Source organism: Desmodus rotundus, chromosome 9 (genome assembly GCF_022682495.2).
Source record: "Desmodus rotundus isolate HL8 chromosome 9, HLdesRot8A.1, whole genome shotgun sequence".
NCBI lineage: Eukaryota > Metazoa > Chordata > Mammalia > Chiroptera > Phyllostomidae > Desmodus > Desmodus rotundus.
The window spans coordinates 36461348-36483394 of NC_071395.1; the positions used below are offsets into that span (position 1 = coordinate 36461348).

General features: G+C 51.8%; 1 protein-coding gene across 7 annotated transcripts; it reads left to right on the forward strand.

Moving 5' to 3' along the window:
• Positions 1-520: 520 nt before the first annotated feature.
• Positions 521-21344, forward strand: STMN4 (stathmin 4). 7 transcript variants are annotated; one of them, XM_053912005.2, is made up of 8 exons: positions 521-616; positions 14083-14163; positions 15226-15321; positions 15997-16077; positions 16511-16719; positions 17548-17739; positions 18429-18482; positions 20603-21344. In XM_053912005.2, the coding sequence occupies exons 2-7, from the start codon at positions 14151-14153 to the stop codon at positions 18447-18449; spliced, it is 612 nt and encodes a 203-aa protein (XP_053767980.1). In that variant the 5' UTR covers positions 521-616; positions 14083-14150; the 3' UTR covers positions 18450-18482; positions 20603-21344. The 7 variants fall into 7 exon arrangements, with proteins under 7 accessions (XP_053767980.1, XP_053767978.1, XP_053767979.1 ...); XM_053912003.2 differs by lacking the exon at positions 18429-18482; XM_053912004.2 differs by lacking the exon at positions 18429-18482 and having other exon boundaries at positions 16514-16719.
• The last annotated feature ends 703 nt before the right edge of the window (positions 21345-22047 follow it).

Below are 22047 nucleotides of genomic sequence, written 5' to 3' on the forward strand. Positions count from 1 at the left end.
CTGGGACCCCTGTGCTGCGCCTTCCCCTCCCCCAGGGTCTGGGATACCTGCAGTCCCTCCTTGCCTTCTGAGTCACTGTTCAAACCCACCATCCCGGCTGACGGAGCAGGAAACAGGCACCAAGCCCTCTGGGAAGCTATTTTTAGGATTCATCTGTGATTTCTGATTTCTCCTCTAGATTCCATATTCTCCCACACCCAGATCTGAAAGAGCTAACAATTCTGGAGATCATTCACCAATCCCCCTCTCCAGGTTCTGTCACTCACTGCTTGCAAGCTGTGCCTTCACCCCCACCTTCCCCTACCACTCCCTCTTTCTTTCTTCATCCCTACCCTCACCCTCTGGTCCTCCGGCTCCACAGGCAGCATGGAAAGCAGGCTATTTGTCTGACATCATCTTCCACTCCCTGGCCTGCTAAGAGTTACTCACTCAGGCAATCCCTGCTCCACCAGAGGAGACCGTCCAATTGCCAAGCAACCCACTGTTGGCCAATCACAGAGCTCAAAGGTGATGTCATGGTGAGAGCAGAGCAGTGGTGCTGATGTGGAGAGAAGCCCTGGGTACCACTAATTGAGGGAGTGAGGAAGGGAGCAGCTCGCTTCTAACTGGACTGCAGGTAAGGTGAAATAAAATGCAAATTATTTGAGGCTTTTCAGATAAAAGAAAAAGTAAACCAGCAGCCGCAAAGAGGAGAAGCAGCTAGGGGCCTGGCACCCATTGTATTGCCTTTTGGTTTAGCTCAATCAATTAAACTTTGTCAAATCCTGGGGGAAACTGGGTGAGGAGAAAAGAATGGCCTTGGCAGAGGGGTGAGGGTGGGCTGCAGGCATTCCTTCCATTCCAGAACTCAGGAGAGAGCAGATGGGCGGGAATTGCCTGGGTCAGTTGCCCACGGTGAGTTTTTTCCTGCATAAAAATGTTTGTTGCTGGGGAGAATGGTTTTGCTCAGAGTCCAGCTTCCCTGGAGCTGGCTCTGACCCCCAGACCTCTTTCAAGCTAGAAGCTGCCCTGTGTTTTACATTTCCTTTCTCAGCCCCAGCTTTTCTCCTCTCCCTTCCCCTTTGTATCATCCATTTCTTTCTCCTCTATCTGCACTGAGTTACTTTTTTCTCTTGGTCCTAAGGAGGCAATGAGATCACCAGCTCCTCCTTGCCCCGCCCCACCCTGAGGTCACCCGGATCCTACCTGGGCAGGGTGGCTGGCTGTAGAGCTGCACACTGCCACGCCCTGGTCCCTGCTTGTGGCCAAGCTCGGCCGGGCCGTGCTCACTCAGCCCACCACCCTCACCTGGAGTTTAGGCACTGCCCTCTTCTCATGCAGGACCCAGGGATTGATGCCCGGTGGCCAGCTACCCCCACGTGGCGGTGCTGTCTTTGTTTGATTCCTCCCAGTAAAATACAGTCAGGTGTGGAGGAGTCCCATTGTCCTGAAAAAGGACAGGTCTCCAGATCCCGTCAAGGGGCTCAGAAATATGCAGGCAGCCCATGTCTGAACACCAGGGCATGGATACCCCGTGTTTCAAGACCAAGAGAATAGCAGGAGGGATCCACAGGGGTGGCCCGCTGGAGTCCTGCAGGGAGGGCGGGAGCTTGAGATGGAAGGTGGGGGAATCTGTCTCTACAGAGGCCGAGGCCCCCTGTAGGGGGAGAAAACTCCTCCCACAGGCAGGGAGTCAGGGTGCTGGGGGAATGAGATCATCTGTCAGGTGAGGAAATAATCACAGTGCTGGAGCAAGCAGGAAGGAGGCAGAGGCGAAAGGTCTAATCAGCAGAGCTCGAGTCTCTCAGACACCCTGCCCTGTCCTCTGGGGCCAGCCAACCCCCTCTCCTCCACTCGCCCCAACCCCCACCTTGCTCTCTGGAACTGTGCCTTCACCCCTCCTGGAAGCTCACTTGCCCTCACCAGCACCTGAGCACCTGTCAGCAGGTCCGAGCCTTTCTGGGACAGATTTGGAATGAGTGAAATCTTTAGTTGCTACATGGATCCACCCCAGAGCTTTGTAAGGAGTGAGTTCCCCATCACAAAAGGCATTCAAGCAGATGGGGGATTACCACCAGCAGGGTGCCTATAGAGGAGATTTCTGCATTGTGTTGGAGGCTGGTCTAAATTAATGTTTTTCAAACTGTAGATCGAGACCTACTAGTGGATTGTAAAATCATTTGCGGATTGTAACTGGTATTTCTTTTAATAAAATGAGATAAAAGAGTGTAAAAAAAAAGTCAGAATACATCCCATATAGTAGAGTAAATAATGTTTCCTGTACCATTTTTGTTATATATTTCAGTTATGTATATATGTATAAATATATAGATATTGATATATTTATGCTTATATTTCAGTTATATAAACATTCACATGTCTGTCTGTCTGTCTTTACATATATGTGTATGTCGATGACTATATGTGTGTATACATATATATACACGCATACACACACACATATCAGCAACATGACATGTACATACTGGGCCACGCTATATAATGTTGAACTTTACTATGGATCCCGGTAAGGAAAAGGTTTGAGAAACACTGAGCTGAGAAGCCTGTAATTCCTTTTTCTAACTATAAGACTGTCAGCCTGTGGATAACTCCTACTAGACTATAAACTTCTTTTTAAATTTTTTTATTTTTACTGGTTGTGAAACACACACAATGTTACACATCCCATTTTAGTCGCCTTTAAGCGTGCGGTTCAGGGCGTCGCACACACTCCCGATGCTGTGGGCCGCCAGCACCGCCGTCTTCACAATGCTTTCATCTTTCAAACGGAGACTCTGTCCCCCTAAACAATGCCGGGTCACCGCCCGCCCCGTCCATGGCCACCCTCACTCCATATGCTGTCATGTAAGGGGAGTCACGCGGTAGTTGTCTTTTGTGACTGCGTTATTCATCTCACTTGGCATAATGTCCTCCAGGCCCACCCATGCTGTAGGATTAACTCCTTGAAGGAGAACTGACTTGTTCATATGTGTCCCTATGACCAGGACAAAATAAGTGCCCAGAGGCAAAACTGAGGGGAAAGAGTTACATCTCTTTAGGGAGATACTTTGTTCTAAGCCTCCATGAAAGGTAGAGAAGTCCTGTGTCCTGAGCTGCCAGACAGCTGAGCAGACACACTATTGGTGGTGGGTTAGTGGGAGTGTCTTGCATTTTTGCTTAATGTCTAGATTTCATTTGGCTCCATAAAAGAAATCCAAGAGCCTCCCTGGCTGGCATAGCACAGTGGATTGAGTGCCGGCCTGCAAATCCAAAGGTCACCGGTTCGATTCCCAGTCAGGGCACATGCCTGGATTGTGAGCCGGGTCCCCAGTGGGGGCATTTGGGAGGCAACCAATCTATTGATGTACCAACCACGCATCCCTGTTTCTCTCCCTCTCCCTCCTTTCCTCCCAGACTAAAATAAATAAAATCTTGAAAAAAGAAATCTAAGAGCCAAGTGAGGTTGGCTGCCTTCTCTCAGCTGACCAGGCAACCAGGCCGTTTGAACCGCATTCGCCTCTGGGACAGAAGTGGGACGACTGAGAAGGTTTAAAACAAAACAGCGAAGGTCGATGAAGCAGGATCCAGGGAGAAACGAGGGACACGAGGCAAAGAAGGAGCGGGGAGGGGAGAGAGGAGATAGTGTCTTCATTAACCCAACCACACAGGAAGGATCGTAACTAAAGAAAGGCTGAATTTTTCCTGAACCTCTAAGATCTTCTCTCTGGGCCTCCTTGATATTTTTATATTATTTCCTACTTACCTGGAGATTCCCATTTGGAGGCATTGAATTCCCAGCAATTTTGAAGTCATGGGTAGTTGGAAATGAGACTTTATTGCAGAGGGGTATAAATTAGAGGGGAATTATAAAATATGCAAAATGTAATTTTTATAATGTCTTATAATTTTTTTAATGTAACTTTTATAATTTTTGTAAGAACCAAATTCTCTCCTTTTCTCTCCCTCTCACAGCTTATACAATTTAGTGTGCCTATAAAGTTAGAATTGGCTATATTTAGAGATGTGATAGTCTGGAAAAGGTTACTTTTTCAGTTTTTCTTTGGGGAGGAGTAAAGACCAAAAAAATCTCTCCTGCCGCTGTAAAAAGCATTTTGGGTTGTTTTTTTTTTTTTGCACGTTTAGTCCCACTAGAAAGACAGACAGCTGTAGGTCCATTAACCCCCACCTCCGTATCCCCTCCCCATCTTTCCCACCAAAGCTCACTGGCCTTTTCCATCATTCAAAACTGACAGCTATGTGCCCTCCTGCGTAGGGTCTGGCCGTCAGAGGTGGGCAGTGGGAAGAGGAGCACAGAGCAGGTCAGAAGGGGCAGGAGTGTGGGATGCTTGGCCTCATTTATGACAGGGCACAGGCAGCCTGGGAGTTCAGAGAACAAATCAGGGAATGTGAGCCAGAAAAAGGACCTGAGCTCAGACTCTAGGGAGGAAGACCCGGTGGGGAAGGGGGTGAGAGAATGCGTGTCAGTACCCAGCAACCCAGACTAGGTAGGGAGCAAGGCTCAAACTGAGTAGAGCCGCCCACCCCCTTATCCGCGGTTTTGCTTTCCACAGTTTCAGTTACCACGGTCAGCAGTAGTCTGAAAATATTGAATGGAAAATTCCAGAAATGAGCAATTCATAAACTTTAATTGGCATGCCGTTCTGAGTAGCATGATGCAGTCTCACTCTGTCCTGCTCTGTCCCCCCCGGGGGGGTCCAGAGTCTCTGTGCTGCACTCACTCTCCACCCCTTAGCCACCCAGGACCATCTCGGTCATCAGACCGGCCCCCATGACACCACGGTGCTTGTGCCCATGTCACCCTCATTTTATTTAGTGATGGCCCCAAAGGGCGAGGTTAGTGCTGCTGGCAGCGCAGGCGTGTCAAAGAAACGGTCAAGTGCTTCCTTTAAGTGAAAAGGTATGAATGTGCAGGGGAAAACTTAGTGTGTATAGTGCAGTGCTAGCCGCAGTTTCAGGCACTGACTCAGGTCCCAGAGCTTGCCCCACAGCTGGAGACGGGCCAGTGTATGTGGGAACAGGTGGAGAGGCTCTGTCTGCGGACAGGCAAACACACCTTGAGTATTGATGCTGGGACAGGTCTGTCTTCTGCACCTGCCACCCAGCAAGACACATGAGGACTCAACAAGCATTTCATGAGTGCTTCCTAGAAACAAATTACTCCGGAAGTAGTTAGCCTTTTTTTTTAATCCACAATTTTTTATCCAATTAGAGAACTCTGGTACGAAAAGGATGTTGATCACGGTCATAAAGGAAGAAAACACTAGAAGTTAGAATCCTGGCCTAATTATAATGAACGCATTTATAAAGCAGCATGCCACTGCCAAATATCTTGAGGCTGGGAAATATGTCTGTTAAATTCACCATTGTATTCCTTCCTAGTACCTCACACAGTGCTTATAGTAGGTTCTCCATAAATAAATCAGTAACAGTAATTCATAACTGAAAACCCGGATTATTCCGACAAAGCCATGTCACACGAAGAAAACCACTAGATACCGTTTCATTCTCAGTGTAGTGAAACATAGGTGCAAGTGACACTAACTTAAAGATAGAACAAGAGGTAAAACTTACAAAGCACTGGAGAGTGAGAGAACAAAGAAAACAAGGGTGTTGTCGCAAAGGTGGTCTCCCTTTGGCGCATCTGCGTGCAGGCCCGAGAGCTGGCTGCCACTCCTACTTAATCTTGGGTAAGGCACTGGGTCTCCTGGGCCCTCTGTCTCCTCATCTGAAAAAGGGTGGGAATGAAAATGCTAGAAACCTCCACGGCCCCTCCCATCTGTGGGCAGAGAGCTTGACTTCTGAAAATGTCTCCAAGTTCTATCGCCTGTGCTGTGCTGATAGGAAGATGATTTACTCTACTACACTTGGGAGGCCGTGTGTGCGCATTTTACCGGGGGCTCTCCGAGGCAATGCCTGACTCGGGGGGAGCTGAGCGGTGAGAATGTGAAGCACGTAGGCCACCCACGGGCGAGAGGCAGATTTGGGGCAAACGAGCCTCTGTACACCCTTCAGCCTCAGGCTCTAGGCAATCTTGTCTCTGGCTTCCATTTATGCTTGGCCTTGGATTTGAGGAAGCACCAGGGGAGTTTACTAGAAACAGCTTGGCCTTTAATAGAAGACTTAGGTTCAAATCTCATCTTCATTATTTTTTACTTGTACGACTTCTGGGCAAATCAAGTCACTTATCTGAACTGACTATCTGTAGAATGGATATAAAAGTATCTATTTCATAGGATTTAGAGAGAAAGAAATGATAACATATTTAAATTAAAACCCAGATTACAGAAAACAGACCCAAGGAAAAAACCTACAAGGAAATGCCAATAGCAAAAAGTAGCCAGGTGCCAGCAATTTTTCTCTTCTCCGTCACACGGATGGTCTGGAATATGACGCTAATATGTCTGTAATTAGAGCACTGCATATGAATGCACATATGCACCCTTATGCATGTGGAAGTGCCTGGTCAACTGGAAAATACTGCAAAATACCCCAACGTCGTGACTGTGACTAGAGCAAGAACACACAGGCCCGTTCCACATGCTGGTCCCTCCCATGCTCCGCCCGGGGCCCCACACGCGCCTCCCGGGTCACAGAGCCCTGCCCCCCATCCAGCAGCACTGAATGGAATCTGTGCCCCTGAACTTAACTTTTAACATGCTGCTTCTTCTGTGTATATCGACTCAAAAAAAAAAAATAGCCAGGAAGGTGCCATCACTGTGTGGATTATTTGGGACTGTCGGTCACCCAGGCTTAATGTTCCTTCTCTGGCTTGCCTCCCAAAAGAAACACAAACCCCAGAGCTCTGTGTTTGCCAACAAGTGGCACCGCCTTATTTCCTAGAAGCACAACTGAAGCGGCGTTGCTAAGCCTGTTGGGTACTGGCTGGTGTCTCTTCATCTCGTTAGGTGACCACCAGCGTGAGGGGGGCGGTCACACAAACACCAGTCCCCAAAACCGGTGAATCGCACGCTATTCCACTTTGACAGGTCTCCCTCCATGTGTCTTAGCCTGTGCTCTCTAATACCCGCTCCTTTCCTGTTGTAACATGTCCCACGTGGCAGCCAGAGAACTGCCCGAAGCCCATGGGGCATCCGGGAAACTTCCAGAGGCTCCAGATTCCCACGCAGGGGGCCTGCATCACGATTCATGATCAAAAACCCCTGTTGTTATATTTTAGGACCTAGCCCAGGGCTTGGCACAGAATTAAATATTCAATAATAATTGTGGAAAGAATGAAAACCACATTCATGAAAAAAAATAATTTATCTTCGTTTTTGTTTTAACCGAAATAAAATAAGGCTGCCAATCAGGGCCTCTGATCAGCATGAAATAACCAGGGTTTCTGTGCGGAAATGATATGATTCCAAGACAGTTGGGTAGCTTGTGCGCTTATTGCAGGGAGATACGTAACTTCAGCAGGTTGGCAAGGACCTGAAGAGCCGCGTCCCCGTACTGCTTGTGGTCCTGGCCCAGGTCAGAACTCACGGCTGCCATGCCCTGGTTCTGTGCTGAGTGCCTTACAGTCTCTTAACACCCTTGCCAGAAACCGCTCTCTTCGAACCACTTAGATTTGCATTAGCTTCTTATCTCTCAAAAACAGTCCACATGGGAGTTGACACATCCTGATGGCATTCCCCAGGCATTCCTTGCAGTGACAAATAAAATGCTTGCTCACTCTGGCCGAGAGGGCCATCGGAGGCACCTCAGGATGACAGGCGTGCACCCAATCAATGGCCATTTGGCCTCTGAGAACTGGTTGCTCTTCTCTGTCAGCTGCTGGTCATTGACCGCATTACAAAGAGCCTGGGAGGGTGGGTCACCATTCTGGTCATGTAAATGAGTCTATCAGCTATGGTGTCCCCTAAGCATCCCCATCTTTGTATTGAGGCTCTGCTGGCCCTGTGTGGGCTGTTCACTCGCTTCCTGGTCTGGGGCAGAGAGAAGGGGTCAGTACAAAGGGGAGGGTCCTGGCACTGTGATCCAGAGGCTTGGACTCCGATCGTACCTCTGCCACCAACTCAGCGTGACCTCAGGATCTTTGGTCCCCAGCAGAAGGGCACTGGCCTCTCAGAAGGGACAGTTGCAGGTTGTGTGGGATTGTTGCATGCAGTGAAGGATACTTAACCTACCTGGCCCTTGCCCACTGAGTGCCTCCAAGTTCCACCCCCAGTCTAGTGACCATCAAAAAGTCCCACGGACTTCCTGGGAGTGAGGCTGCCCCCAGTTGAGAACCGCTGGCTGGTGATGGCCATGTCCCTCCACCTGAGACATTCCAGTGTGCTAGGGGATGCTGGGGGATCCGGGAGATCCCTCTCCAGTCCAAAGCCTGATTCTAGACCTTCGCTATCAGCCACCCTCACCCCAGATCAAAACTTACTCATTCTGCGTCTTACCTCCTGATGGCCCCGGATCTCTGCTGGCCTGGTGGGGCTCTCACTAATTATTTTACCAAGTATGCTAATGGTTCAGTCCATCAGGGGGGAAAATATGTGATGACTTGCCTTTCCATATGGACTCTTTCTTAGGTGCTGGAGCTGGGGGTAATGTAGGGATCAGTTTGCAGACAGGAAAGCAGTGCTGGGCAGGTTGCCATCAGTCCAGGGTTTGACTTGTTCTAGGCAGGTCCTCGATGCTTCCCACCCAGTCTCCGCTTCTAGCCTTCCCCTCCTCATCTTCCCCGCAAAGTCATGCTGCCAGATGAATCTTCTTGCATCAGTAGTATAACCTAAAGATAGAGCCAGGCTTCAGAATGAAAATCCCAGCTCTGCCCCTTGCTCCCCGTAGGATGTGGTGCAATTGGCTTGGCCCTGCTGAGCGCCCATCTCCTTATTAGAGGTTCAGAACCTCAGAGAATAAGCTGTGATAACATCTGTGGTTTCCTGGTACGAATCAGGTGCTCAAGAAACGGTAGCCATTGTCACTGCTGCTGTCAGCATCACCATTTCCTCTCCCTTCTTCAAAAGATATCAGTGGCTTCCCACTGAGAAGGAGATAAAGCACAAACTCTTTCCCTGGTCTGGAGGTCTGTGATCTTCCCCTTCCTATTCCAGCAATCAGCCCCAGTGCACCCGCCAGGCTGCCCAACGGGCCCCCCTCACCCACATGAAACTCAGTCACACGGCCATCACACGGTCAAGTTCCAAAGCCGTTGCAAGATTAGAAGCATTGCAGAAACTAAATTGCATAATAACCCCATCACACTCCCACCTTTCGCATCCAAAGCCTGAGTCACTCTCACCAGCTGCTATGCTGGATCATAACTGGCAGCCCAGGGTGGCCCTGCCTCTTGTCTGTGTCCATCAGAAGTGCTTGGGATCAAGCACTGGGCGGGAGTCAGGAGGCCGCCCTCCTGAGCTCGAGCTCTGGTTCTGTAGTTACCACCTGAGTCGTTGTGACACACCAACCTTCAGGTGGGGGGCCCTTTGATCCTTGCTACCGTTGAACGCCTGCAGTCAGTTCGCGGCCTTGTTAGGGGCGACGCAAGGCCTAGGATCGGCCTCTGCCTTAACAGAAAACACAGCAAGGAGCCTCTGGGAGGGCCAGGGAGTTGCCTCGGCATGGGGTTTTGCCTTATGGTGCCCTGATGTCTGATGCCCTTCCTAGAATGTCCCACTGACGGGGCTGATGCCTCATGCCTGCTCTAGCCTCCATTATCTCTTATCTCTGTCCTGCCTGCTGGAATTCCCGGCATTCGGTTCTGTCTGCCCTTGGGCAACAGCTCCCGACTGCCCCCAGGACAGACCTGGTGGCCCCACTCCATTGCAGGTGTTGCAGGCATGACAGTAAGACCCAAACCTCCAAGCCATTTTACAGATCCCATAGCTCTGTGAGAAGCTTGTAGGGCCCTGGCCTCTAGGACTATGGCTGGTTGGTGGGCCCTAGGGTTGATTGGACGTGCCCAGGAGAAAGGCCTGGGTGGTTGGTGTCTAAGACGGGAGAACAGAGGCCTAAGAGCTGTTCTGAAGGCCATCCAGGCCTGAGGTTAACATCGCTGGATCTCCCAGGTGGTGTACCTTCAAACCAGGTCTGACCCATATGGCAACCTGGAATTCTCACAGCCAGGCCGAGTGCTGGGGAGGCGCTGTGACCAGCCCTACCCAACGCTGGTGCCACAGGTGAACTAGGGGTAAAGTCGGGCTCCCTGCTGTGGCTGCCACCAGCCAACGGCTTAGGGCCCCTTTGTTTTGCTGGGCCCTTCAAAAGAGCCATGCCTGCCTCACGGCCCCCTTATATCCTCTCCCAGAATGTTCCACAGGCAGAGACATCTTCTGGGTGTTGCGTGCAATAGAAATGAGGTGACTATTGGCACAAAGATCTGTAAGGGACCTGTAGGTACGTGCACACAGAGGAAAATAGCAGACTGTGTAAAAACACTGGTAGATGAGATAAGGCCAAAGAATCATGGGTGTGAACTCTGGCTCCGTCACTTACCGAGTGTGTTAGTTTCCTAGGGCTGCTGGAACAAATTGCCACAAACTTAGTGGCTTCAAACAACAGACATTGATTCTCTTGCAGTTCTGGTGTCCCGAAGTCCAACATCAAGGTCATTCTCCCTCCAGAGACTCTGGTGGTCTCTGGTGACCTCAGGCATTCCTTGGCTTATGGCAGCATCCTTCCCATCTCTGCCTCCATCTTTACATGCTCTTCTCCCTGTGTGTCTCTCCTTTGTATGTCTCTTACAAGGACACTTGTCACTAGATTTAGGTGCCACCCAGATAATAGAGAATGAGCTCATCTTGAGATCGTTAACTTAATGAAATCTGCAAAGACTCTTTCCAAATAAAGTTACATTTACAAGTTGCCAGAGTTAGGACTTGGCTATACGTGACTGGAGGACACCTCAACCCACCACATGGACGATCTTAGAAATGTCACAGCCTCCTTGGGCCTCCACTCCCACATCTGTGAGACAGGGACAGCAATTCCTCTGTCACCAGGTTATTATGAAAATTAAAGTGAATGCATCTGTCACACAGTAGATGCTTTATAAACACACGTTTTTAATTATGCAGATTCCAACCCTGTGAAAGTGAGTGCTCTGGGCTACAAACCCCTGGGCCACGCACACCTCCGTCCATCTCCAGGGAGCTCCTGTCCCCTGCCCTGGTCTCCTCCTCTGCCTCTCTGCCCTGAGTCCTCTACTTGGTTCCACCTGCTCCTCAAACTCTGAGAACAGTAGCATCATAGAAGTGTAGAAAGCACTTATTATAATATATACAGATGCATTATACGTATGGTATAATGTATATATACCATATATGTAGTGTACATATATTATACCATATATAATATACACATGATTAAATATAATATATAACTAAATCATGCCCTTAGGCCAGACTGGCTTTTCCTGAGCCCCAGCACCGTGGAAGGCCGAGCAGTTAGCACCTGGCCCCTCCACGGCCCACGAGGAGGAGTTAACAAATCAGAAGACTGGATCTTAGAACCAGCTCTACCTCCAACTGGCTGTGCAACCCTAGCCTAAGCTGTGCCTTCTCTGAGCCCCAGGTTCTCCATCTGAAAGTGCAGCTGATGATGCCTGCCTTGTCAGCCTGGCCCAGCCTCAAGCCTAGGTCACCTGGGATAGTGCAGGTGACAGAACCTGTGACCTGCCATGTCTTCACAAGCGTGGGGTCTTAATGCCCATTCTCAGCTCATGCCCGGGGGCAAGCTCCCTGACTCCAGGTACCTGCCCCTTTACAAAAAGCCCAGCTCGGTCCCCCTTCTTTCTCAGGGTGTCTTTCTCTGTCCCCGCTTCATCTCTTTGGGCCCCCACTTCTGATCCATCACCCACGGTCAAGTCTGAGGCCGCTCCCTCTCCTGGCAAGGGCTCCTCACTCCACCAGTTGCCTTCACAGTCGGTGGGTCATGAGCAGAGACCGTGTAGCGAGGAGACCCATGGCCAGGGTGTCACGTCCAGGCACTCTGGCCTGCCTCCCTGTGCAGGGACCCACTGGCACTGTCGGGAGCAGCTTGACTTGGAGCAGAGAGACCCATTGTGCTGCGCTGGGACAGGCGGGTACACGGAGATGCAGCAGGAAGAGAGCGCTTTACAGCCTGCTGACCTGGCTTCAAATCTCCATTCTTTTACTTCCCAGCCACATAAGCCCACTGCGCCTCCATTTCCTCATCTGAAAATGGGGGTGACAGTCCTGGCAGGGCTGGTGAGAACCAGAGGAAATGACTTTGCAGCAGGTGCGCAGAACCAGGTGACCACCCTGCTGGGAAAGGCCGAGGAAGGGAAACTGACGTTTACTGCGCACCTCGTTTTTGCTAGATGCTGTACCTATGCTTTTCTCCTCTAATCTGTACAATTTCGTGCAAAATTAAGACGGGGAAAGCAAGGTTGGACGTGTGGAGTGACTAGTGACAGCTAGCGAGGAGGTGAAGTCTGTGTTTGACTCCTCAATGGTCGAGCCCTGAAGCTGGAGCTGAGCCCACTGCACCCATCAGCTCCCTGCCTGTCCCCAGCCAGTGCAGACCCTGGTCCCCAGAAACAAAACACCTCATTCAGAGAAGACAGGGTTCTAAGTCGGTCTCAGGGTCCTTTGTCTGGCGAGGGTGCTGGTGGGGAAGCTATTGGCCCATGCCACCCTCCGCGGGCACAGTGACCACTGAGTGAGGCTGTATTAGTCAGGGCTCTTCAGAGAAACAGCACCAACGGGATGGACATGGATGCACAAGAAGACAGTGACTATGAGGGGTCAGCTCGTGCAGTTAAGGAGACTGACAAGGCCCACGATCAGCCCGCCATCAGGAAAGCTGGCGGTGTAATCCAATCCAGCCAGAAGGGCTGAGAGCCAGGAGCTCCCATGTCTGGGGCAGGAGGATACGGGTGTCCCAACACCAGCAGAGGGAGCAAATTCATCCCTTCTCCACCTCTTTGTTCTATGCAGGCCCTCAATGGGTTGGATGAGGCTTGCCTTCATTGACGAGGGCCATCTTTACTCCATCTCTCAGTTCAAATGCTCATTTCTTTCAGACACCCTCACAGACATACCCCAGAAACCATGTTTACCAGCATTGTGAGCGTCCCTTAGCCCAGTCTGGTTGACCAGAAGTTAACCATCACAGTGGCCAAGGGACAAGTGGTCCCCATGACAGCCACCCGCTGTCGGTTATTTCCCACTCCATCCAATAGTCGCCTTCAGTGGAGCTCTGTCACCTGCTGTCCCAGATACTCCCTTGTCCACTCCCTCCCTGCCTCTCCTGTTTCACCACGCCCTCCTCCTTCCCACTTTCCGGTCCATCATCAACCATCTTGAGATTTCTTGAGACCAAGCTTCCTCAGCCCCACCCTTTGTGTGTGCTGTTCCTGGGTAGAACACTCTCCCTGCCACCTCCTGACCGATTCTGACCTACCAGTTAAGGCTCCATTGTGTGCTGCTAACACCCAAGGGCCCTGCCTGGCTCCCCAGGCCACATGCAGGGCAGAGTTCTGTCCACTCCCACAGTAAGCCTGCGTGCCGCTTACCATCTCTGCACTAACTACAGTTTGATGACATCATTTCTCAATAAGGTGTGTTCTTCTGTAGCCTGGGGTTGTCTTAAGGGAGGTCAAGGAGGGCTGAGCAGGGTGCTTCCTGGGGGAAGGGAGTGAGAGGGCACCTGGGGAGGCATTTTGGCATCTTCTGGTCAGTTCTCTCTCACCCATATCAGAATGGGGCCCTGGAAAGCACTGGGCGGGTTTAAGAAGAAATTCACAACAGTTGTTTTGTGACTGTGTCCCGGGCAATTTTGATTCAGGATTTGTCTCTCACCCTAATCTTTGCTCTGGGCCAGGCCAGCAAGTGGCTCAGGGAGACAGATAAACACCCCTTGATCCCTACGGTTTAGGGAAACCCATTTCTGCATACTCAGGGGGCTTGGAAACCAATTCCAAAGCCATCACGAGTGTCTGGAAACTGAACCTGACCAGGGTGATGTGGACAAGGTGGTCGGATCTGTGAGAGGGAAAGCCCGTGTGCAGAGGGCCTGGAGGAGGGGGCACCTCCTGGGGTCCCTCCCTGCTTTAATGAAGACCTTCCTCGGCCAAATATCCTGTCAGTGGTAACACACTCTCTTTTTCTCAATTTGTAACAGCGTCCTGAGCTGGTGACAGACCTACTCTGTGACTTGCGGTCAGATTCAGCTCTCACATTCCAGAAAATATGACTCTCGCTGGTAGGTGCAAAACTATTTATGTGAAGGGGGCCCCGTGGCACAGCTCGTTTCTGTATACGCACATATGTGCTCCCTTGTGCACAGAAAAAGATGAAAGAATTGCGCCCAGGGTTGAAAGAGGTTACCTCCAGGCGGTGGGAGGAATCACAGCCAAGCTCCGCTTCCTGTGGCTCTTCTGTGTGTGCGCTTTAAAAAGTGTCTACAATGCACATGTATTATCTTTGCAGTCAACTACGTTTTCAATTTGTAAAAGGAAAAGAGAAAGAGAGTGTCCAGGCATCGCACTGGACATTAGCTGAGACAGCCTGAGTGTGCCTGAGCTTAGAACAAGGCCCATCAGTCCCAAGGTGGGACGGGGGAGGGGGGCTGCCCAGAGCACGTGCCAGGCCAGGAGCCCGGGCTCTGATTCGTGACCTTCTGGCTTTCAAACCCTCCCCAGACACAGAGAGACTACACAGGGGTGGGGGTACCACTCTAGCAGTCATGGATGCAGCCCCTCTGGCCGTGACCCCTGGGCTGGGAAGGCAGGGAAGGCTCACAGCCTGACCTGGCCACCCACTGAGGGCCAAGAGCAGAGGGATGGGGGTGAGCTGCTTTATCTACTTCTTTACCTCCAGGGTTTCCAGGAAAACACTGCCTGGAGCCAAAAAAAAAAAAAAAAAAAAAAAAGAGGATCCTGGACAAGTGTGGGGAGACAGAGAGCTTGGGCCAGGGTGCGCAGCTGGATTGGGCATAGACATTGGTGCTCACGGTCTTCACCTGAGAGCATTTTGCATGCGGCTTGAGGAAGAGAGACCATGTAGCAGGGAGCAGCTGGGGTCATCTGAGAGCTCTGGGAGGCTCCAGGTCTAGTCGGTGGACAGAATGGAGTCTGAACCACACACAGGAATCCTAAACAGGGCCGTCTGGGGCACAGGGGCTTGGATCCCCAGCCAAGGGGTGGGTCTGGGTGCCTCTGCAGAGCCCGGGGACCCCCGGCTGCTGGGGCATCCAGACTCACATGGATGCTGGCTCTGAGTCTAGGAGAGGGTGACCATCTTCACCCACTGCGTGTTTCCACAGCCTACAAAGAGAAGATGAAGGAGCTCCCACTGGTGTCATTGTTCTGCTCCTGTTTCCTGGCCGATCCCCTCAATAAGTCATCCTATAAATATGAAGGTAAGAGAGGGCCGCAATTGGGAAGGGAACGGATTGAGGGTTTCTGCGGCTTGTACCCACGAGTACAGCGCCCCACTCTGGTTTCCTGAACCTCTCCTCCCCACATCACCTGTCCTTTCCCAGAGCCTGTAATGTCACCACAGCTGACTCCGAGGGTCTGGGCGCCATGTGAAGGCAGGCGTGGGGCTGGGCCTGGGGGGGCAGACAGCAGCTGAAGGTCTGCCGCAGACCCTGGGCAGAGAGCTCTAGGTCTTAGCTTTCATTCATTCACTTAACAAATGATGCTGGGGAGGATGCAGAGGACACGCAGAGACTATGCCCTCAGGGACACCTAGACCAGAGAGCAGGCAAGACGGGTATAAATCAGAGGGTCCATGGTCACCAAGACTCCTCCGGGGAGGGTGGAAAATGCTCTGAGAGAGTGCAGAGCTGGGGAGAGGACTTTCACCTGCAGCCTCTCAGGGAGGCTCCAGGATAGCGGTGCTGACAGCTCCCAGGACACCACGTCCCAGGATGCTGGCCTGGAGCACCGGACGGCCACACCCTGACTGGGGGTGGTCAAGGCACAGGTCCCCTCTTAATTTCCTGGGGGTTAAAAGGAAGGGATGGGTTTGGTCTGGAAATGAGAGATGGGGGTGTTTGGGTTACCTGAGATTGTTTTTTTCTGTTGTTTAGGCTGGTGTGGGAGACAGTGTAGGAGAAAAGATGAAAGCCAGCGGAGAGACAGTGCTGACTGGAGAGAAAGAAGAGAGCAGGGTAGGAGGGAGAGGGGGAGAGGCGTCCACAGGCCGAGCCATCAGATGGGTAGTGGGACGAGGAGTGGAGGAGTGGACGGGTGGTGGGCGGCGGGGAAGCACCACAGTGGCCACCAGAGATGACAGTCTGAGCAAGAGCTCAGCCATGGGAGGAGCCCTGTGGCAGAAGCAAAAGCAGTTCCTACAGCCCTTGTTAGAAATCACACGACCTGGGACCTTCCGTTTGGAGCCTGAGACCTCACTGTGGCTACCAACTCCTCGGGCCCCATCGGCGCCCATTGAACTTAGGTGCCATGCTGGAGACAGGCCCGGAACTCCAGTCACTGGTTTGCCTTGGGCACCCAGGCCCCCCGCGTTTGTGTGCATGTGTGTATGCTTTGTGGGGGCCCATGCAACCTTCAGGGGGTGAGCAGCCCCTTGTCTTCTGTCTACAGCAGACACGGTGGACCTGAATTGGTGTGTCATTTCTGACATGGAAGTTATCGAACTGAACAAATGCACCTCGGGCCAATCCTTTGAAGTCATCCTGAAGCCGCCCTCCTTTGACGGGGTGCCCGAGTTCAATGCCTCCTTACCCAGGCGGAGAGACCCGTCGCTGGAAGAGATACAGAAGAAACTAGAAGCAGCAGAAGAGCGAAGGAAGGTGAGTGCTGTCCTTTCTCCCCTCCACCTTAGCAGAAGGGGAAGGAGCCCGAGGAGACAGGTGGTGGCTCTGAGCCAGGGTCAAATCACCACCAACCTAAAAATATTCAGGGCAGAGAAGGAGGCATGGCTGAGAGGAGCAAAGGACAAGTCCCTGGTCTGCAGCAGCTTACAGTTTGGTTAAGGGGACAAGGCACTGCGTTAGACACCCAAGAGGTAGCCTTGTATTCACAGCGACAAGAATAAGGCATTGACAGACACTAAGGATTTAGGGGAAAACTAGACAATTAAAAAACAGTGGGGGAGCTTCTTAATTTGGGAGGGGGAGGAAGGTCATGATGTGGTTAACTGCACCCCCCAGGGTGCCTGCTGTGTTTCCTATTGATTCCTGTGGCCCAATTCTGATGTCATTTTTGTGTAAGTTTTTCTTCATCTTTCAAGTAGAAAATAACCTCTTCCTCCCTTGAGTTCCTAAAGCACTTCCTCTCTACGTCTGAAGGCAAATGTCACATGCTAGGCTGGGTTCGAGTTGTTTACGTATGGCTGACTTCTAATAGCCTTTTTTCTTTCCCGAGTTTCTAGAGTAGTGCCTGGCACATAGTATATGGTCATGTAGTGTTTCTGAGTGAGTGAGTGAATAAATGAATGAATGAACGATGGGCACGAGGAAAAGAGAACTGAGGGTACAGTGGGAGCATCCAGGAAACGTCCTGCTTCCTGCCATGGGCCAGGACAAGGCTCAGGGAGACCTGGTGTGGAGCTTTTAAGTTACGATGACAAAAATATCCCTGGCCTTCAAGGGTGTCTTTCTCCCTTTGTGCATCCCTAGTATCAGGAAGCTGAGCTCCTAAAGCACCTGGCGGAGAAACGGGAACATGAGCGGGAAGTGATCCAAAAAGCCATTGAGGAAAACAACAACTTCATCAAGATGGCTAAAGAAAAACTGGCCCAGAAGATGGAATCCAATAAGGAGAACCGAGAGGCCCACCTTGCCGCTATGTTGGAACGGCTGCAAGAGAAGGTAAGTGGTCTGGGATCGGAAAGGAGACTCCTGGGACGCTCTCTTCCCTCCCATGGCAAGTATGATGGACCTATATATCGTTTCGGGGAGCAAGCAGCCTCAGGCAGGAATGGCGATGTTTCTGTTAGTCTGGGTCCTTAATGAGCTCCAAGGGATGATTTGGGAAGTCATAGGCAAGAAACACACACTGAGCTTTGAATTCCTTGGGGGAGCGCTGCACAGCTACATAGTCAAAATTTCTCACTGTCTCAGGGAGATTAGACCTCTTGCCATCTAGAGGACGCCCACCTAGTACAAAGGAGGAGGGATAACCAAGCAGCTGTGCACTCCTGGCTTCATCCTTGCATGGACCAATTTGACTCAATGAAAGATGCTGACTTGAGCTCTTGGCTCTGAGCCAAGGGCGTGGTGACCGGAGCTGCCCATTAAGCAGGAAACGTGATTCTTTCCAACTCTCTTGATATGGGCCGAGGCAGTCACGGGTCTTTCCAATATGCTGCCTTTCATCAATAAACCAAATGGTGTCACCTAAATATGAGAAGCGTGAGAGGCTGGGGTTGGTCCCACATGTGAGCAGAATAACAGTGCATTCTGCTGAGGACATGCTGGCCTCGTTTCCTGAGTCTCGAGGCTGCCCCAGTTTCTCCTGCAGCTCCTGGGAGAGCTCTAGCTCTGTGTTTTATTTCCAGGAGCCGCCTGCTGCGCGGTGACTCCCTGGACCCGATCGGTGGCCTCGTCCCATGGTGAGCAGCGTGGTCCCCGCTCCTTCCTGCCCATCGGCCTAGAGTCACAGGCCCTTCACAAGAGCTACTAGAAAGATAGGGGATCTGAATGTCACATAGTCCCTGCAGCTGGCCAGCATGTACAGCCCCTCCACTCTTTTACTCCATCCTTCTGGGGGCAGCTAGGCCTCCACCAAGTACCAGATAGGAGGGAAGTGATGTTGCCCAATGCCAGGCCTCCCCAGTTACTGAGGGATAGCTAGGAGCAAACTCTTGAAGGAAAAAATATGGGATTGGGCTAGGATGGGGCATGGGCTCCCAGACCAAACCCAGAGGAAGTCATTGAGTCTAGAGCACGATACAGTATTTGGAAGAGGGCCCAACACTTGTGTTTCTTCGCACCCCTGTCCGCCCAACCAGTCCATGCGGTAAGAAGGGCAGGTGTCACCCTTGTTGCACCAATGAGGAAACCATGTCAGAGAAGGTCAGATGACCTGCCCAGGGTCACACAGCCACTAAGCAGTAGAGCTGGGACTAGAACCCAGTTCTTTGATTACATGTCCAGGAGGCTCTTTCAACAGCTTGTTTCAGGGAAGCCAGGCTCCGGTTGGCCCGCTGGCTTTTTGTTAGAGAGGAGAACATTGGGGGCCAAGGAAAGGGAGTCCAGAAACCTAGGGCTCTGCCCAGTGAGCTCAGCTGGGCATGAAGGTAGATTCCAAGAGATTGGGAAGGCCCAGGCTCTGGGCTAACAGCTTTGGAGGTCAGGTGTAACTCAAAGAGGCAAGCTGTTGGAGCGGACATTCGAGCAGGCCTCTCTCCTCTGGGATCTTGGCCTCTCTTCACCCTTGCGCACCAGTGAAGCAGGAGATGGGTATGCGGTTTCTGCCCTGGCTCAGGCCAGGGACACCTTCAACAAGGCCTGTGTCAGTACCTGTGTGGATCACTGACCACCTGCACCAGAGTCATGTGGTATCAAGTTCACACTACAGACACGTGGATCCTGTCCTAGACCTACTCACTCATGCTGGCTGTCCAGGGATGGGGCCTGAGCATCTGCAGTTTCACAAGCTGCCTAGGTCATGGTGATACACGTAGCAAGGCTGAGAACTGCTGCCTTAGATGCACCACTCCCCATACTTTCCCCAGGACCATGCAACATTCTAGGACCTCTGCAGGGACAGATGTATAGTTTAAGGTGGTATATCCTGGGAACCTAGACTGCCTCTGTGTGCCTGTTCAGGGCTGATTCTTGGTATCTGGATGTGATGGTATCTGGGTGGATGCCAGGGTCCGGCAGCCACAATGTTTATCGAGCACCTAGCACGGGCAAGCTGCCTTAGGAGGAGCTGGGAGTTACAAAAAGAACAAGGCACGCTTGCTGCCCACGGGGAAGCTACCCAATGGAGGACCTGAACAAGCTGTAATGATAAGTGTGAGAGGCGGACACTAGAACTGCAGAACTCTAGAAGTACACGGGCTTCCCATGCATGCCCCGCTCTTTAAAGACCAGAGAACTGAGGCCTGATCAGTGAAGGGAGTTGGTCAAGGTCACAGAGCTCATGGGCCTTTGAAGTCAAATCCCATCAGTTGGCTTGATGATGCTGTGAAGCAAAAGAGAGTTCTCTTAATACACTTGTAAGAAAGCTCACCTTTTGGGGGCTGGACAACCTTTCCAAAAATTCTTCAGTCCATTTGGACTTCAAGAGCCCTCATCTCTTACCAGGGGGGCTGGACGACTCTCATAAGGAAACAGGCAAGAGATTGAAGTGGCAGTCAGGCTGCATGTGTGTTGGGGGCACCCCTGTAGTGCGGCCTGCCTGCTCCTCTGGCAGCTACGCTGAATGGCTCCTTATGTAAGCCAAGCAGCACATTCATTGCAAACCCCAGGATGGACAGGTGAGGGACTGGGGTCACTATGAGGTGGGTCCCCTGGGAGGTTGGCCCCAGTCAGGGAGCCCCCTGGGGCCACACCAGCAGACACTCACCTGCCTTCTGCCAGTCTCACCTGCCACCTTCTGTCCCTTCTCAGGACTCCTTGAGACCCTGCTCTTCACTTCCGGTGATGGCCGTTCTTTGGGTTCTCTCGTCCCTCCCTTTGTCCCCCAAGTGTGACCTGCCCTTTTCCCTCCCTTCCTTCCCAGGACAAGCACGCGGAAGAGGTGCGGAAAAACAAGGAGCTGAAGGAAGAGGCCTCTAGGTAAAGCCCAGAGGCCAAAGAAGTTTCCAGAACAGCCGGACAGCTGCAGCAGCTCCGCAGTTCCTGAGGCAGCCTCACCCACCGCTGGCTGCTCTCGCAGCACCGGGGTTTGGGGGGAGGGGGGTGGCCAGGGGTGTTTCCTCTGCTTTTGGTGTTTGTACATGTAAAGAATTGACCAGTGAAGCCATCCTATTTGTTTCTGGGGAGGAGTGACGGGGTGGGAGGGGCGAGGAGAGAAGCGGGGAAAGGGAGATGAAGAAAGAAGGACTCACGGACATTGCAGCCCTGCCCACCGCAGACTCATGTCAGGTCCTCGACTTTTCTTGACAGTGAGCGTCCAGGAGCGTGTTGAGAGAAGCTGAAAACGGAGCAGAAGCCTGAGTGAAGGACAGAGGCCTGGGTGCGGCAGGGGCTGCAGGGTGTGGCCGGGGAGCCCAGCGAGGGGTGGGGGGCCCAGAGGTGTCGCTCAGCCCTGCGCCGGTGGGGTGAGGTCTGAGCGCGTGCGCGCTGTCATCTTTTGATCATCGCGAGCAATGAAACGTTCATTCCAAGTCTCCGGTTCTTCATTTCCCGAACTGGCCCTCTGGGTGGCTGAGAGAACGTCCGTGAATGTGGTTCCCACCCACCAGCGGGCAGATGCCCCTGTGGGTCCTCACTTTGACCATCAGAGCGTCTGAGCTGGCGAGGCGGGTTGAAATGTGCCAGCCTTTGGCATAACCAAGAAGTTACTGCTCTTCCCCTTCCCCTCCGCCCTCCCCAGCCCCTCCTCGTCCTCCTCCGCCTTCTTGTGGGCTGTCCCTATGGGATTCCGTACACTGAATTGATGGGAAAAGAACTCCGATCTTTCTCTGGATTGGCTTTCTAATATGACTCCCCAGATGCATAGTAATAAGGAAGTTCTCCGCACTTGGGGGGCATGGGATTGTAGGTGGCCACAAAAAGCAAGTGAGGAAATAAAATGTTTGTTAGTGGAAGGCAGAGGGGGTCATTGAAGACCCAGCAGTCACCTTCTCCAGAACGCCCACCAGGGCTGGTAAAGGAGTTCCCTCCTCTCCCCTGCAAAAAGCAGTGTGGCAGGAGGCAGCCTGTGTGGGCCACGTCCCAGGGCATCTCCCCACCTTGCCCCAGGCACTGTAGTTTTGTATAGCTTTATAAATAAACTGTTTGGTATTGTTTTCCCCCACCAGTGGTACTGCAGCTTAGCTTCATTTTAGGATGGGGTAATAGGAGGGGGGCAAAGATGATGATGAAAATAATGATGAATAATAATAATGGCAGCTGACACTTAAGAAGCACTTAATAGATGCCTGGCAATTGTCTGGAAATATATATACACATACATACACACACACACGACTTAATTGTCTGGTGATTTTATGTATATATATG